Below are 15,511 nucleotides of genomic sequence, written 5' to 3' on the forward strand. Positions count from 1 at the left end.
ACAAACAAAAATCTCCTTTAGACATTGTTAGGTCAGTTCCTCATGTGTGCTCTTCTGATGAATCAGAGGAGGAATTTGACAACACTAAACTCACTGATATGAAAGAGGTGTTACCATTAGTATCGTCTATAAGCAAACCAGAAGACAAAAGTACTAAAGACCATAAACCAATTTCAAAACCAGAAGACAAACAAAAATCTCCTTTAGACATTGTTAGGTCTGTTCCTCATGTGTACTCTTCTGATGAATCCGAGGAAGAGTTTGAAAAACCTAAACTCACTGATATAAAACAGGTGTTACCAATAGTATCGTCTATAAGCAAACCAGAAGACAAAAGTACTAAAGACGTTCAACCAATTTCAAAACCAGAAGACAAACAAAAATCTCCTCTAGACATTGTTAAGCCTGTTCCTCATGTGTGCTCTTCTGATGAATCAGAGGAGGAATTTGACAACACTAAACTCACTGATATGAAAGAGGTCTTACCATTAGTATCGTCTATAAGCAAACCAGAAGACAAAAGTACTAAAGACGTTCAACCAATTTCAAAACCAGAAGACAAACAAAAATCTCCTCTAGACATTGTTAAGCCTGTTCCTCATGTGTGCTCTTCTGATGAATCAGAGGAGGAATTTGACAACACTAAACTCACTGATATGAAAGAGGTCTTACCATTAGTATCGTCTATAAGCAAACCAGAAGACAAAAGTACTAAAGACGTTCAACCAATTTCAAAACCAGAAGACAAACAAAAATCTCCTCTAGACATTGTTAAGCCTGTTCCTCATGTGTGCTCTTCTGATGAATCAGAGGAGGAATTTGACAACACTAAACTCACTGATATGAAAGAGGTCTTACCATTAGTATCGTCTATAAGCAAACCAGAAGACAAAAGTACTAAAGACGTTCAACCAATTTCAAAACCAGAAGACAAACAAAAATCTCCTCTAGACATTGTTAGGTCTGTTCCTTATGTGTACTCTTCTGATGAATCAAAGGAAGAGTTTGACAAACCTAAGGTCACTGATATGAAACAGTTGTTACCATTAGTATCGTCTGTAAGCGAACCAGAAGACAAAAGTACTAAAGACGTTCAACCAATTTCAAAACCAGAAGACAAACAAAAATCTCCTCTAGACATTGTTAAGCCTGTTCCTCATGTGTGCTCTTCTGATGAATCAGAGGAGGAATTTGACAACACTAAACTCACTGATATGAAAGAGGTCTTACCATTAGTATCGTCTGTAAGCGAACCAGAAGACAAAAGTACTAAAGACGTTCAACCAATTTCAAAACCAGAAGACAAACAAAAATCTCCTCTAGACATTGTTAGGTCTGTTCCTTATGTGTACTCTTCTGATGAATCAAAGGAAGAGTTTGACAAACCTAAGGTCACTGATATGAAACAGTTGTTACCATTAGTATCGTCTGTAAGCAAACCAGAAGACAAAAGTACTAAAGACGTTCAACCAATTTCAAAACCAGAAGACAAACAAAAATCTTCTCTAGACATTGTTAAGCCTGTTCCTCATGTGTGCTCTTCTGATGAATCAGAGGAGGAATTTGACAACACTAAACTCACTGATATGAAAGAGGTCTTACCATTAGTATCGTCTATAAGCAAACCAGAAGACAAAAGTACTAAAGACGTTCAACCAATTTCAAAACCAGAAGACAAACAAAAATCTCCTCTAGACATTGTTAAGCCTGTTCCTCATGTGTGCTCTTCTGATGAATCAGAGGAGGAATTTGACAACACTAAACTCACTGATATGAAAGAGGTCTTACCATTAGTATCGTCTATAAGCAAACCAGAAGACAAAAGTACTAAAGACGTTCAACCAATTTCCAAACCAGAAGACAAACCAAAATCTCCTCTAGACATTGTTAGGCCTGTTCCTCATGTGTACTCTTCTGGTGAATCGGAGGAAGAGTTTGACAAACCTAAACTCACTGATATGAAGCAGGTGTTACCGTTAGTGTCGTCTATAAGCAAACCAGAAGACAAAAGTACTAAAGACGTTCAACCAATTTCAAAACCAGAAGACAAACAAAAATCTCCTCTAGACATTGTTAGGCCTGTTCCTCATGTGTACTCTTCTGATGAATCGGAGGAAGAGTTTGACAAACCTAAACTCACTGATATGAAACAGGTGTTACCATTAGTATCGTCTATAAGCAAACCAGAAGACAAAAGTACTAAAGACGTTCAACCAATTTCCAAACCAGAAGACAAACCAAAATCTCCTCTAGACTTTGTTAGGCCTGTTCCTCATGTGTACTCTTCTGGTGAATCGGAGGAAGAGTTTGACAAACCTAAACTCACTGATATGAAGCAGGTGTTACCGTTAGTGTCGTCTATAAGCAAACCAGAAGACAAAGTTACTAAAGACGTTCAACCAATTTCCAAACCAGAAGACAAACAAAAATCTCCTCTGGACATTGTTAGGCCTGTTCCTCATGTTTACTCTTCTGATGAATCGGAAGAAGAGTTTGACAAACCTAAACTCACTGATATAAAACAGGTGTTACCATTAGTATCGTCTATAAGCAAACCAGAAGACAAAAGTACTAAAGACGTTCAACCAATTTCCAAACCAGAAGACAAACCAAAATCTCCTCTAGACATTGTTAGGCCTGTTCCTCATGTGTACTCTTCTGGTGAATCGGAGGAAGAGTTTGACAAACCTAAACTCACTGATATGAAACAGGAGTTACCATTAGTATCGTCTATAAGCAAACCAGAAGACAAAAGTACTAAAGACGTTCAACCAATTTCAAAACCAGAAGACAAACAAAAATCTCCTCTAGACATTGTTAGGCCTGTTCCTCATGTGTACTCTTCTGATGAATCGGAGGAAGAGTTTGACAAACCTAAACTCACTGATATGAAACAGGTGTTACCATTAGTATCGTCTATAAGCAAACCAGAAGACACAAGTACTAAAGACGTTCAAACAATTTCCAAACCAGAAGACAAACCAAAATCTCCTCTAGACATTGTTAGGCCTGTTCCTCATGTGTACTCTTCTGGTGAATGGGAGGAAGAGTTTGAGAAACCTAAACTCACTGATATGAAACAGGTGTTACCATTAGTATCGTCTATAAGCAAACCAGAAGACAAAAGTACTAAAGACGTTCAACCAATTTCCAAACCAGAAGACAAACCAAAATCTCCTCTAGACATTGTTAGGCCTGTTCCTCATGTGTCCTCTTCTGGTGAATCGGAGGAAGAGTTTGACAAACCTAAACTCACTGATATGAAACAGGTGTTACCAATAGTATCGTCTATAAGCAAACCAGAAGACAAAAGTACTAAAGACGTTCAACCAATTTCCAAACCAGAAGACAAACCAAAATCTCCTCTAGACATTGTTAGGCCTGTTCCTCATGTGTACTCTTCTGGTGAATCGGAGGAAGAGTTTGACAAACCTAAACTCACTGATATGAAACAGGTGTTACCATTAGTATCGTCTATAAGCAAACCAGAAGACACAAGTACTAAAGACGTTCAACCAATTTCCAAACCAGAAGACAAACCAAAATCTCCTCTAGACATTGTTAGGCCTGTTCCTCATGTGTACTCTTCTGGTGAATGGGAGGAAGAGTTTGACAAACCTAAACTCACTGATATGAAACAGGTGTTACCATTAGTATCGTCTATAAGCAAACCAGAAGACAAAAGTACTAAAGACGTTGAACCAATTTCCAAACCAGAAGACAAACCAAAATCTCCTCTAGACATTGTTAGGCCTGTTCCTCATGTGTCCTCTTCTGGTGAATCGGAGGAAGAGTTTGACAAACCTAAACTCACTGATATGAAACAGGTGTTACCATTAGTATCGTCTATAAGCAAACCAGAAGACAAAAGTACTAAAGACGTTCAACCAATTTCAAAACCAGAAGACAAACAAAAATCTCCTCTAGACATTGTTAGGCCTGTTCCTCATGTGTACTCTTCTGATGAATCGGAGGAAGAGTTTGACAAACCTAAACTCACTGATATGAAACAGGTGTTACCATTAGTATCGTCTATAAGCAAACCAGAAGACAAAAGTACTAAAGACGTTCAACCAATTTCCAAACCAGAAGACAAACCAAAATCTCCTCTAGACATTGTTAGGCCTGTTCCTCATGTGTACTCTTCTGGTGAATCGGAGGAAGAGTTTGACAAACCTAAACTCACTGATATGAAACAGGTGTTACCATTAGTATCGTCTATAAGCAAACCAGAAGACAAAAGTACTAAAGACGTTCAACCAATTTCCAAACCAGAAGACAAACCAAAATCTCCTCTAGACATTGTTAGGCCTGTTCCTCATGTGTCCTCTTCTGGTGAATCGGAGGAAGAGTTTGACAAACCTAAACTCACTGATATGAAACAGGTGTTACCATTAGTATCGTCTATAAGCAAACCAGAAGACAAAAGTACTAAAGACGTTCAACCAATTTCAAAACCAGAAGACAAACAAAAATCTCCTCTAGACATTGTTAGGCCTGTTCCTCATGTGTACTCTTCTGATGAATCGGAGGAAGAGTTTGACAAACCTAAACTCACTGATATGAAACAGGTGTTACCATTAGTATCGTCTGTAAGCAAACCAGAAGACAAAGATACTAAAGACGTTCAACCAATTTCAAAACCAGAAGACAAACAAAAATCTCCTCTAGACATTGTTAGGCCTGTTCCTTATGTGTACTCTTCTGATGAATCGGAAGAAGAGTTTGACAAACCTAAACTCACTGATATAAAACAGGTGTTACCATTAGTATCGTCTGTAAGCAAACCAGAAGACAAAGATACTAAAGACGTTCAACCAATTTCAAAACCAGAAGACAAACAAAAATCTCCTCTAGACATTGTTAGGCCTGTTCCTCATGTGTCCTCTTCTGGTGAATCGGAGGAAGAGTTTGACAAACCTAAACTCACTGATATGAAACAGGTGTTACCATTAGTATCGTCTATAAGCAAACCAGAAGACAAAAGTACTAAAGACGTTCAACCAATTTCCAAACCAGAAGACAAACCAAAATCTCCTCTAGACATTGTTAGGCCTGTTCCTCATGTGTCCTCTTCTGGTGAATCGGAGGAAGAGTTTGACAAACCTAAACTCACTGATATGAAACAGGTGTTACCATTAGTATCGTCTATAAGCAAACCAGAAGACAAAAGTACTAAAGACGTTCAACCAATTTCCAAACCAGAAGACAAACCAAAATCTCCTCTAGACATTGTTAGGCCTGTTCCTCATGTGCACTCTTCTGATGAATCGGAAGAAGAGTTTGACAAACCTAAACTCACTGATATAAAACAGGTGTTACCATTAGTATCGTCTGTAAGCAAACCAGAAGACAAAGATACTAAAGACGTTCAACCAATTTCAAAACCAGAAGACAAACAAAAATCTCCTCTAGACATTGTTAGGCCTGTTCCTTATGTGTACTCTTCTGATGAATCGGAAGAAGAGTTTGACAAACCTAAACTCACTGATATAAAACAGGTGTTACCATTAGTATCGTCTGTAAGCAAACCAGAAGACAAAGATACTAAAGACGTTCAACCAATTTCAAAACCAGAAGACAAACAAAAATCTCCTCTAGACATTGCTAGGCCTGTTCCTCATGTGTACTCTTCTGATGAATCGGAAGAAGAGTTTGACAAACCTAAACTCACTGATATAAAACAGGTGTTACCATTAGTATCGTCTGTAAGCAAACCAGAAGACAAAGATACTAAAGACGTTCAACCAATTTCAAAACCAGAAGACAAACAAAAATCTCCTCTAGACATTGCTAGGCCTGTTCCTCATGTGTACTCTTCTGATGAATCGGAAGAAGAGTTTGACAAACCTAAACTCACTGATATAAAACAGGTGTTACCATTAGTATCGTCTGTAAGCAAACCAGAAGACAAAGATACTAAAGACGTTCAACCAATTTCAAAACCAGAAGACAAACAAAAATCTCCTCTAGACATTGCTAGGCCTGTTCCTCATGTGTACTCTTTTGATGAATCGGAAGAAGAGTTTGACAAACCTAAACTCACTGATATAAAACAGGTGTTACCATTAGTATCGTCTGTAAGCAAACCAGAAGACAAAGATACTAAAGACGTTCAACCAATTTCAAAACCAGAAGACAAACAAAAATCTCCTCTAGACATTGCTAGGCCTGTTCCTCATGTGTACGCTTCTGATGAATCGGAAGAAGAGTTTGACAAACCTAAACTCACTGATATAAAACAGGTGTTACCATTAGTATCGTCTGTAAGCAAACCAGAAGACAAAGATACTAAAGACGTTCAACCAATTTCAAAACCAGAAGACAAACAAAAATCTCCTCTAGACATTGTTAGGCCTGTTCCTCATGTGTACTCTTCTGATGAATCGGAAGAAGAGTTTGACAAACCTAAACTCACTGATATAAAACAGGTGTTACCATTAGTATCGTCTGTAAGCAAACCAGAAGACAAAGATACTAAAGACGTTCAACCAATTTCAAAACCAGAAGACAAACAAAAATCTCCTCTAGACATTGCTAGGCCTGTTCCTCATGTGTACGCTTCTGATGAATCGGAAGAAGAGTTTGACAAACCTAAACTTACTGATATAAAACAGGTGTTACCATTAGTATCGTCTGTAAGCAAACCAGAAGACAAAGATACTAAAGACGTTCAACCAATTTCAAAACCAGAAGACAAACAAAAATCTCCTCTAGACATTGCTAGGCCTGTTCCTCATGTGTACTCTTCTGATGAATCGGAAGAAGAGTTTGACAAACCTAAACTCACTGATATAAAACAGGTGTTACCATTAGTATCGTCTGTAAGCAAACCAGAAGACAAAGATACTAAAGACGTTCAACCAATTTCAAAACCAGAAGACAAACAAAAATCTCCTCTAGACATTGCTAGGCCTGTTCCTCATGTGTACTCTTCTGATGAATCGGAAGAAGAGTTTGACAAACCTAAACTCACTGATATAAAACAGGTGTTACCATTAGTATCGTCTGTAAGCAAACCAGAAGACAAAGATACTAAAGACGTTCAACCAATTTCAAAACCAGAAGACAAACAAAAATCTCCTCTAGACATTGCTAGGCCTGTTCCTCATGTGTACTCTTCTGATGAATCGGAAGAAGAGTTTGACAAACCTAAACTCACTGATATAAAACAGGTGTTACCATTAGTATCGTCTGTAAGCAAACCAGAAGACAAAGATACTAAAGACGTTCAACCAATTTCAAAACCAGAAGACAAACAAAAATCTCCTCTAGACATTGTTAGGCCTGTTCCTCATGTGTACTCTTCTGATGAATCGGAAGAAGAGTTTGACAAACCTAAACTCACTGATATAAAACAGGTGTTACCATTAGTATCATCTGTAAGCAAACCAGAAGACAAAGATACTAAAGACGTTCAACCAATTTCAAAACCAGAAGACAAACAAAAATCTCCTCTAGACATTGTTAGGCCTGTTCCTTATGTGTACTCTTCTGATGAATCGGAAGAAGAGTTTGACAAACCTAAACTTACTGATATAAAACAGGTGTTACCATTAGTATCGTCTGTAAGCAAACCAGAAGACAAAGATACTAAAGACGTTCAACCAATTTCAAAACCAGAAGACAAACAAAAATCTCCTCTAGACATTGCTAGGCCTGTTCCTCATGTGTACTCTTCTGATGAATCGGAAGAAGAGTTTGACAAACCTAAACTCACTGATATAAAACAGGTGTTACCATTAGTATCGTCTGTAAGCAAACCAGAAGACAAAGATACTAAAGACGTTCAACCAATTTCAAAACCAGAAGACAAACAAAAATCTCCTCTAGACATTGCTAGGCCTGTTCCTCATGTGTACTCTTCTGATGAATCGGAAGAAGAGTTTGACAAACCTAAACTCACTGATATAAAACAGGTGTTACCATTAGTATCGTCTGTAAGCAAACCAGAAGACAAAGATACTAAAGACGTTCAACCAATTTCAAAACCAGAAGACAAACAAAAATCTCCTCTAGACATTGTTAGGCCTGTTCCTTATGTGTACTCTTCTGATGAATCGGAAGAAGAGTTTGACAAACCTAAACTCACTGATATAAAACAGGTGTTACCATTAGTATCGTCTGTAAGCAGACCAGAAGACAAAGATACTAAAGACGTTCAACCAATTTCAAAACCAGAAGACAAACAAAAATCTCCTCTAGATATTGCTAGGCCTGTTCCTCATGTGTACTCTTCTGATGAATCGGAAGAAGAGTTTGACAAACCTAAACTCACTGATATAAAACAGGTGTTACCATTAGTATCGTCTGTAAGCAAACCAGAAGACAAAGATACTAAAGACGTTCAACCAATTTCAAAACCAGAAGACAAACAAAAATCTCCTCTAGACATTGTTAGGCCTGTTCCTTATGTGTACTCTTCTGATGAATCAGAGGGAGAGTTTGACAAACCTAAACTCACTGATATGAAAGAGGTGTTACCATTAGTATCTTCTGTAAGCAAACCAGAAGACAAAGATACTAAAGACGTTCAACCAATTTCAAAACCAGAAGACAAACAAAAATCTCCTCTAGACATTGTTAGGCCTGTTCCTCATGTGTACTCTTCTGATGAATCGGAGGAAGAGTTTGACAAACCTAAACTCACTGATATAAAACAGGTGTTACCATTAGTATCGTCTGTAAGCAAACCAGAAGACAAAGATACTAAAGACGTTCAACCAATTTCCAAACCAGAAGACAAACCAAAATCTCCTCTAGACATTGTTAGGCCTGTTCCTCATGTGTACTCTTCTGATGAATCGGAAGAAGAGTTTGACAAACCTAAACTCACTGATATAAAACAGGTGTTACCATTAGTATCGTCTATAAGCAAACCAGAAGACAAAAGTACTAAAGACGTTCAACCAATTTCCAAACCAGAAGACAAACCAAAATCTCCTCTAGACATTGTTAGGCCTGTTCCTCATGTGTACTCTTCTGGTGAATCGGAGGAAGAGTTTGACAAACCTAAACTCACTGATATGAAGCAGGTGTTACCGTTAGTGTCGTCTGTAAGCAAACCAGAAGACAAAGATACTAAAGACGTTCAACCAATTTCCAAACCAGAAGACAAACAAAAATCTCCTCTGGACATTGTTAGGCCTGTTCCTCATGTGTACTCTTCTGATGAATCGGAAGAAGAGTTTGACAAACCTAAACTCACTGATATAAAACAGGTGTTACCATTAGTATCGTCCATAAGCAAACCAGAAGACAAAAGTACTAAAGACGTTCAACCAATTTCCAAACCAGAAGACAAACCAAAATCTCCTCTAGACATTGTTAGGCCTGTTCCTCATGTGTACTCTTCCGGTGAATCGGAGGAAGAGTTTGACAAACCTAAACTCACTGATATGAAACAGGTGTTACCATTAGTATCGTCTATAAGCAAACCAGAAGACAAAAGTACTAAAGACGTTCAACCAATTTCAAAACCAGAAGACAAACAAAAATCTCCTCTAGACATTGTTAGGCCTGTTCCTCATGTGTACTCTTCTGATGAATCGGAGGAAGAGTTTGACAAACCTAAACTCACTGATATGAAACAGGTGTTACCATTAGTATCGTCTATAAGCAAACCAGAAGACACAAGTACTAAAGACGTTCAACCAATTTCCAAACCAGAAGACAAACCAAAATCTCCTCTAGACATTGTTAGGCCTGTTCCTCATGTGTACTCTTCTGGTGAATGGGAGGAAGAGTTTGACAAACCTAAACTCACTGATATGAAACAGGTGTTACCATTAGTATCGTCTATAAGCAAACCAGAAGACAAAAGTACTAAAGACGTTCAACCAATTTCCAAACCAGAAGACAAACCAAAATCTCCTCTAGACATTGTTAGGCCTGTTCCTCATGTGTCCTCTTCTGGTGAATCGGAGGAAGAGTTTGACAAACCTAAACTCACTGATATGAAACAGGTGTTACCATTAGTATCGTCTATAAGCAAACCAGAAGACAAAAGTACTAAAGACGTTCAACCAATTTCAAAACCAGAAGACAAACAAAAATCTCCTCTAGACATTGTTAGGCCTGTTCCTCATGTGTACTCTTCTGATGAATCGGAAGAAGAGTTTGACAAACCTAAACTCACTGATATAAAACAGGTGTTACCATTAGTATCGTCTGTAAGCAAACCAGAAGACAAAGATACTAAAGACGTTCAACCAATTTCAAAACCAGAAGACAAACAAAAATCTCCTCTAGACATTGTTAGGCCTGTTCCTTATGTGTACTCTTCTGATGAATCGGAAGAAGAGTTTGACAAACCTAAACTCACTGATATAAAACAGGTGTTACCATTAGTATCGTCTGTAAGCAAACCAGAAGACAAAGATACTAAAGACGTTCAACCAATTTCAAAACCAGAAGACAAACAAAAATCTCCTCTAGACATTGCTAGGCCTGTTCCTCATGTGTACTCTTCTGATGAATCGGAAGAAGAGTTTGACAAACCTAAACTCACTGATATAAAACAGGTGTTACCATTAGTATCGTCTGTAAGCAAACCAGAAGACAAAGATACTAAAGACGTTCAACCAATTTCAAAACCAGAAGACAAACAAAAATCTCCTCTAGACATTGCTAGGCCTGTTCCTCATGTATACTCTTCTGATAAATCGGAAGAAGAGTTTGACAAACCTAAACTCACTGATATAAAACAGGTGTTACCATTAGTATCGTCTGTAAGCAAACCAGAAGACAAAGATACTAAAGACGTTCAACCAATTTCAAAACCAGAAGACAAACAAAAATCTCCTCTAGACATTGCTAGGCCTGTTCCTCATGTGTACTCTTCTGATGAATCGGAAGAAGAGTTTGACAAACCTAAACTCACTGATATAAAACAGGTGTTACCATTAGTATCGTCTGTAAGCAAACCAGAAGACAAAGATACTAAAGACGTTCAACCAATTTCAAAACCAGAAGACAAACAAAAATCTCCTCTAGACATTGCTAGGCCTGTTCCTCATGTGTACTCTTCTGATGAATCGGAAGAAGAGTTTGACAAACCTAAACTCACTGATATAAAACAGGTGTTACCATTAGTATCGTCTGTAAGCAAACCAGAAGACAAAGATACTAAAGACGTTCAACCAATTTCAAAACCAGAAGACAAACAAAAATCTCCTCTAGACATTGTTAGGCCTGTTCCTTATGTGCACTCTTCTGATGAATCGGAAGAAGAGTTTGACAAACCTAAACTCATTGATATAAAACAGGTGTTACCATTAGTATCGTCTGTAAGCAAACCAGAAGACAAAGATACTAAAGACGTTCAACCAATTTCAAAACCAGAAGACAAACAAAAATCTCCTCTAGACATTGTTAGGCCTGTTCCTTATGTGTACTCTTCTGATGAATCGGAAGAAGAGTTTGACAAACCTAAACTCACTGATATAAAACAGGTGTTACCATTAGTATCGTCTGTAAGCAAACCAGAAGACAAAGATACTAAAGACGTTCAACCAATTTCAAAACCAGAAGACAAACAAAAATCTCCTCTAGACATTGCTAGGCCTGTTCCTCATGTGTACTCTTCTGATGAATCGGAAGAAGAGTTTGACAAACCTAAACTCACTGATATAAAACAGGTGTTACCATTAGTATCGTCTGTAAGCAAACCAGAAGACAAAGATTTTAAAGACGTTCAACCAATTTCAAAACCAGAAGACAAACAAAAATCTCCTCTAGACATTGTTAGGCCTGTTCCTTATGTGTACCCTTCTGATGAATCGGAAGAAGAGTTTGACAAACCTAAACTCACTGATATAAAACAGGTGTTACCATTAGTATCGTCTGTAAGCAAACCAGAAGACAAAGATACTAAAGACGTTCAACCAATTTCAAAACCAGAAGACAAACAAAAATCTCCTCTAGACATTGTTAGGCCTGTTCCTTATGTGTACTCTTCTGATGAATCAGAGGGAGAGTTTGACAAACCTAAACTCACTGATATAAAACAGGTGTTACCATTAGTATCGTCTGTAAGCAAACCAGAAGACAACGATACTAAAGACGTTCAACCAATTTCAAAACCAGAAGACAAACAAAAATCTCCTCTAGACATTGTTAGGCCTGTTCCTCATGTGTACTCTTCTGATGAATCGGAGGAAGAGTTTGACAAACCTAAACTCACTGATATACAACAGGTGTTACCATTAGTATCGTCTGTAAGCAAACCAGAAGACAAAGATACTAAAGACGTTCAACCAATTTCAAAACCAGAAGACAAACAAAAATCTCCTCTAGACATTGTTAGGCCTGTTCCTCATGTGTACTCTTCTGATGAATCGGTGGAAGAGTTTGACAAACCTAAACTCACTGATATAAAACAGGTGTTACCATTAGTATCGTCTGTAAGCAAACCAGAAGACAACGATACTAAAGACGTTCAACCAATTTCAACACCAGAAGACAAACAAAAATCTCCTCTAGACATTGTTAGGCCTGTTCCTCATGTGTACTCTTCTGATGAATCAGAGGGAGAGTTTGACAAACCTAAACTCACTGATATGAAAGAGGTGTTACCATTAGTATCTTCTGTAAGCAAACCAGAAAACAAAGATACTAAAGACGTTCAACCAATTTCAAAACCAGAAGACAAACAAAAATCTCCTCTAGACATTGATAGGCCTGTTCCTCATGTGTACTCTTCTGATGAATCGGAGGAAGAGTTTGACAAACCTAAACTCACTGATATAAAACAGGTGTTACCATTAGTATCGTCTGTAAGCAAACCAGAAAACAAAGATACTAAAGACGTTCAACCAATTTCAAAACCAGAAGACAAACAAAAATCTCCTCTAGACATTGATAGGCCTGTTCCTCATGTGTACTCTTCTGATGAATCAGAGGGAGAGTTTGACAAACCTAAACTCACTGATATGAAAGAGGTGTTACCATTAGTATCTTCTGTAAGCAAACCAGAAAACAAAGATACTAAAGACGTTCAACCAATTTCAAAACCAGAAGACAAACAAAAATCTCCTCTAGACATTGATAGGCCTGTTCCTCATGTGTACTCTTCTGATGAATCGGAGGAAGAGTTTGACAAACCTAAACTCACTGATATAAAACAGGTTTTACCATTAGTATCGTCTGTAAGCAAACCAGAAGACAAAGATACTAAAGACGTTCAACCAATTTCAACACCAGAAGACAAACAAAAATCTCCTCTAGACATTGTTAGGCCTGTTCCTTATGTGTACTCTTCTGATGAATCAGAGGGAGAGTTTGACAAACCTAAACTCACTGATATGAAAGAGGTGTTACCATTAGTATCTTCTGTAAGCAAACCAGAAGACAAAGATACTAAAGACGTTCAACCAATTTCAACACCAGAAGACAAACAAAAATCTCCTCTAGACATTGTTAGGCCTGTTCCTTATGTGTACTCTTCTGATGAATCAGAGGGAGAGTTTGACAAACCTAAACTCACTGATATGAAAGAGGTGTTACCATTAGTATCTTCTGTAAGCAAACCAGAAGACAAAGATACTAAAGACGTTCAACCAATTTCAACACCAGAAGACAAACAAAAATCTCCTCTAGACATTGTTAGGCCTGTTCCTTATGTGTACTCTTCTGATGAATCAGAGGGAGAGTTTGACAAACCTAAACTCACTGATATGAAAGAGGTGTTACCATTAGTATCTTCTGTAAGCAAACCAGAAGACAAAGATACTAAAGACGTTCAACCAATTTCAACACCAGAAGACAAACAAAAATCTCCTCTAGACATTGTTAGGCCTGTTCCTTATGTGTACTCTTCTGATGAATCAGAGGGAGAGTTTGACAAACCTAAACTCACTGATATGAAAGAGGTGTTACCATTAGTATCTTCTGTAAGCAATCCAGAAGACAAAGATACTAAAGACGTTCAACCAATTTCAAAACCAGAAGACAAACAAAAATCTCCTCTAGACATTGTTAGGCCTGTTCCTTATGTGTACTCTTCTGATGAATCGGAAGAAGAGTTTGACAAACCTAAACTCACTGATATAAAACAGGTGTTACCATTAGTATCGTCTGTAAGCAAACCAGAAGACAAAGATACTAAAGACGTTCAACCAATTTCAAAACCAGAAGACAAACAAAAATCTCCTCTAGACATTGATAGGCCTGTTCCTCATGTGTACTCTTCTGATGAATCGGAGGAAGAGTTTGACAAACCTAAACTCACTGATATAAAACAGGTGTTACCATTAGTATCTTCTGTAAGCAAACCAGAAGACAAAGATACTAAAGACGTTCAACCAATTTCAACACCAGAAGACAAACAAAAATCTCCTCTAGACATTGTTAGGCCTGTTCCTTATGTGTACTCTTCTGATGAATCGGAAGAAGAGTTTGACAAACCTAAACTCACTGATATAAAACAGGTGTTACCATTAGTATCTTCTGTAAGCAAACCAGAAAACAAAGATACTAAAGACGTTCAACCAATTTCAAAACCAGAAGACAAACAAAAATCTCCTCTAGACATTGATAGGCCTGTTCCTCATGTGTACTCTTCTGATGAATCGGAGGAAGAGTTTGACAAACCTAAACTCACTGATATAAAACAGGTGTTACCATTAGTATCGTCTGTAAGCAAACCAGAAGACAAAGATACTAAAGACGTTCAACCAATTTCAACACCAGAAGACAAACAAAAATCTCCTCTAAACATTGTTAGGCCTGTTCCTTATGTGTACTCTTCTGATGAATCAGAGGGAGAGTTTGACAAACCTAAACTCACTGATACGAAAGAGGTGTTACCATTAGTATCTTCTGTAAGCAAACCAGAAGACAAAGATACTAAAGACGTTCAACCAATTTCAACACCAGAAGACAAACAAAAATCTCCTCTAGACATTGTTAGGCCTGTTCCTTATGTGTACTCTTCTGATGAATCAGAGGGAGAGTTTGACAAACCTAAACTCACTGATATGAAAGAGGTGTTACCATTAGTATCTTCTGTAAGCAATCCAGAAGACAAAGATACTAAAGACGTTCAACCAATTTCAAAACCAGAAGACAAACAAAAATCTCCTCTAGACATTGTTAGGCCTGTTCCTCATGTGTACTCTTCTGATGAATCGGAGGAAGAGTTTGACAAACCTAAACTCACTGATATTAAACAGGTGTTACCATTAGTATCGTCTGTAAGCAAACCAGAAGACAAAGATACTAAAGACGTTCAATCAATTTCAAAACCAGAAGACAAACAAAAATCTCCTCTAGACATTGTTAGGCCTGTTCCTTATGTGTACTCTTCTGATGAATCGGAAGAAGAGTTTGACAAACCTAAACTCACTGATATAAAACAGGTGTTACCATTAGTAGCGTCTGTAAGCAAACCAGAAGACAAAGATACTAAAGACGTTCAACCAATTTCAAAACCAGAAGACAAACAAAAATCTCCTCTGGACATTGTTAGGCCTGTTCCTCATGTGTACTCTTCTGATGAATCAGAGGAAAA

At 37.8% G+C, this 15,511-nt stretch overlaps 3 protein-coding genes across 10 annotated transcripts in view; all 3 read left to right on the plus strand.

Annotated features, from left to right (window-relative positions):
* The window catches only part of LOC106619664 (ankyrin-2), a 94,751-nt gene that overhangs the window by 53,972 nt on the left and 25,268 nt on the right, over nucleotides 1–15,511 (plus strand). The window lies entirely within an intron of this gene.
* The window catches only part of LOC106619648 (uncharacterized), a 55,001-nt gene that overhangs the window by 14,222 nt on the left and 25,268 nt on the right, over nucleotides 1–15,511 (plus strand). The window lies entirely within an intron of this gene.
* Nucleotides 843–6,407, plus strand: LOC138857713 (thioredoxin domain-containing protein 2-like; the record flags this gene model as incomplete). The annotated part of the gene is made up of 3 exons (XM_070111325.1): nucleotides 843–1,638; nucleotides 3,532–3,827; nucleotides 5,616–6,407. Coding segments are annotated over exons 1-3 (1,884 nt in total), but the record flags the coding sequence as incomplete, so codon positions are not given.

This window comes from Bactrocera oleae, chromosome 6 (assembly GCF_042242935.1).
Source record: "Bactrocera oleae isolate idBacOlea1 chromosome 6, idBacOlea1, whole genome shotgun sequence".
Lineage (NCBI taxonomy): Eukaryota > Metazoa > Arthropoda > Insecta > Diptera > Tephritidae > Bactrocera > Bactrocera oleae.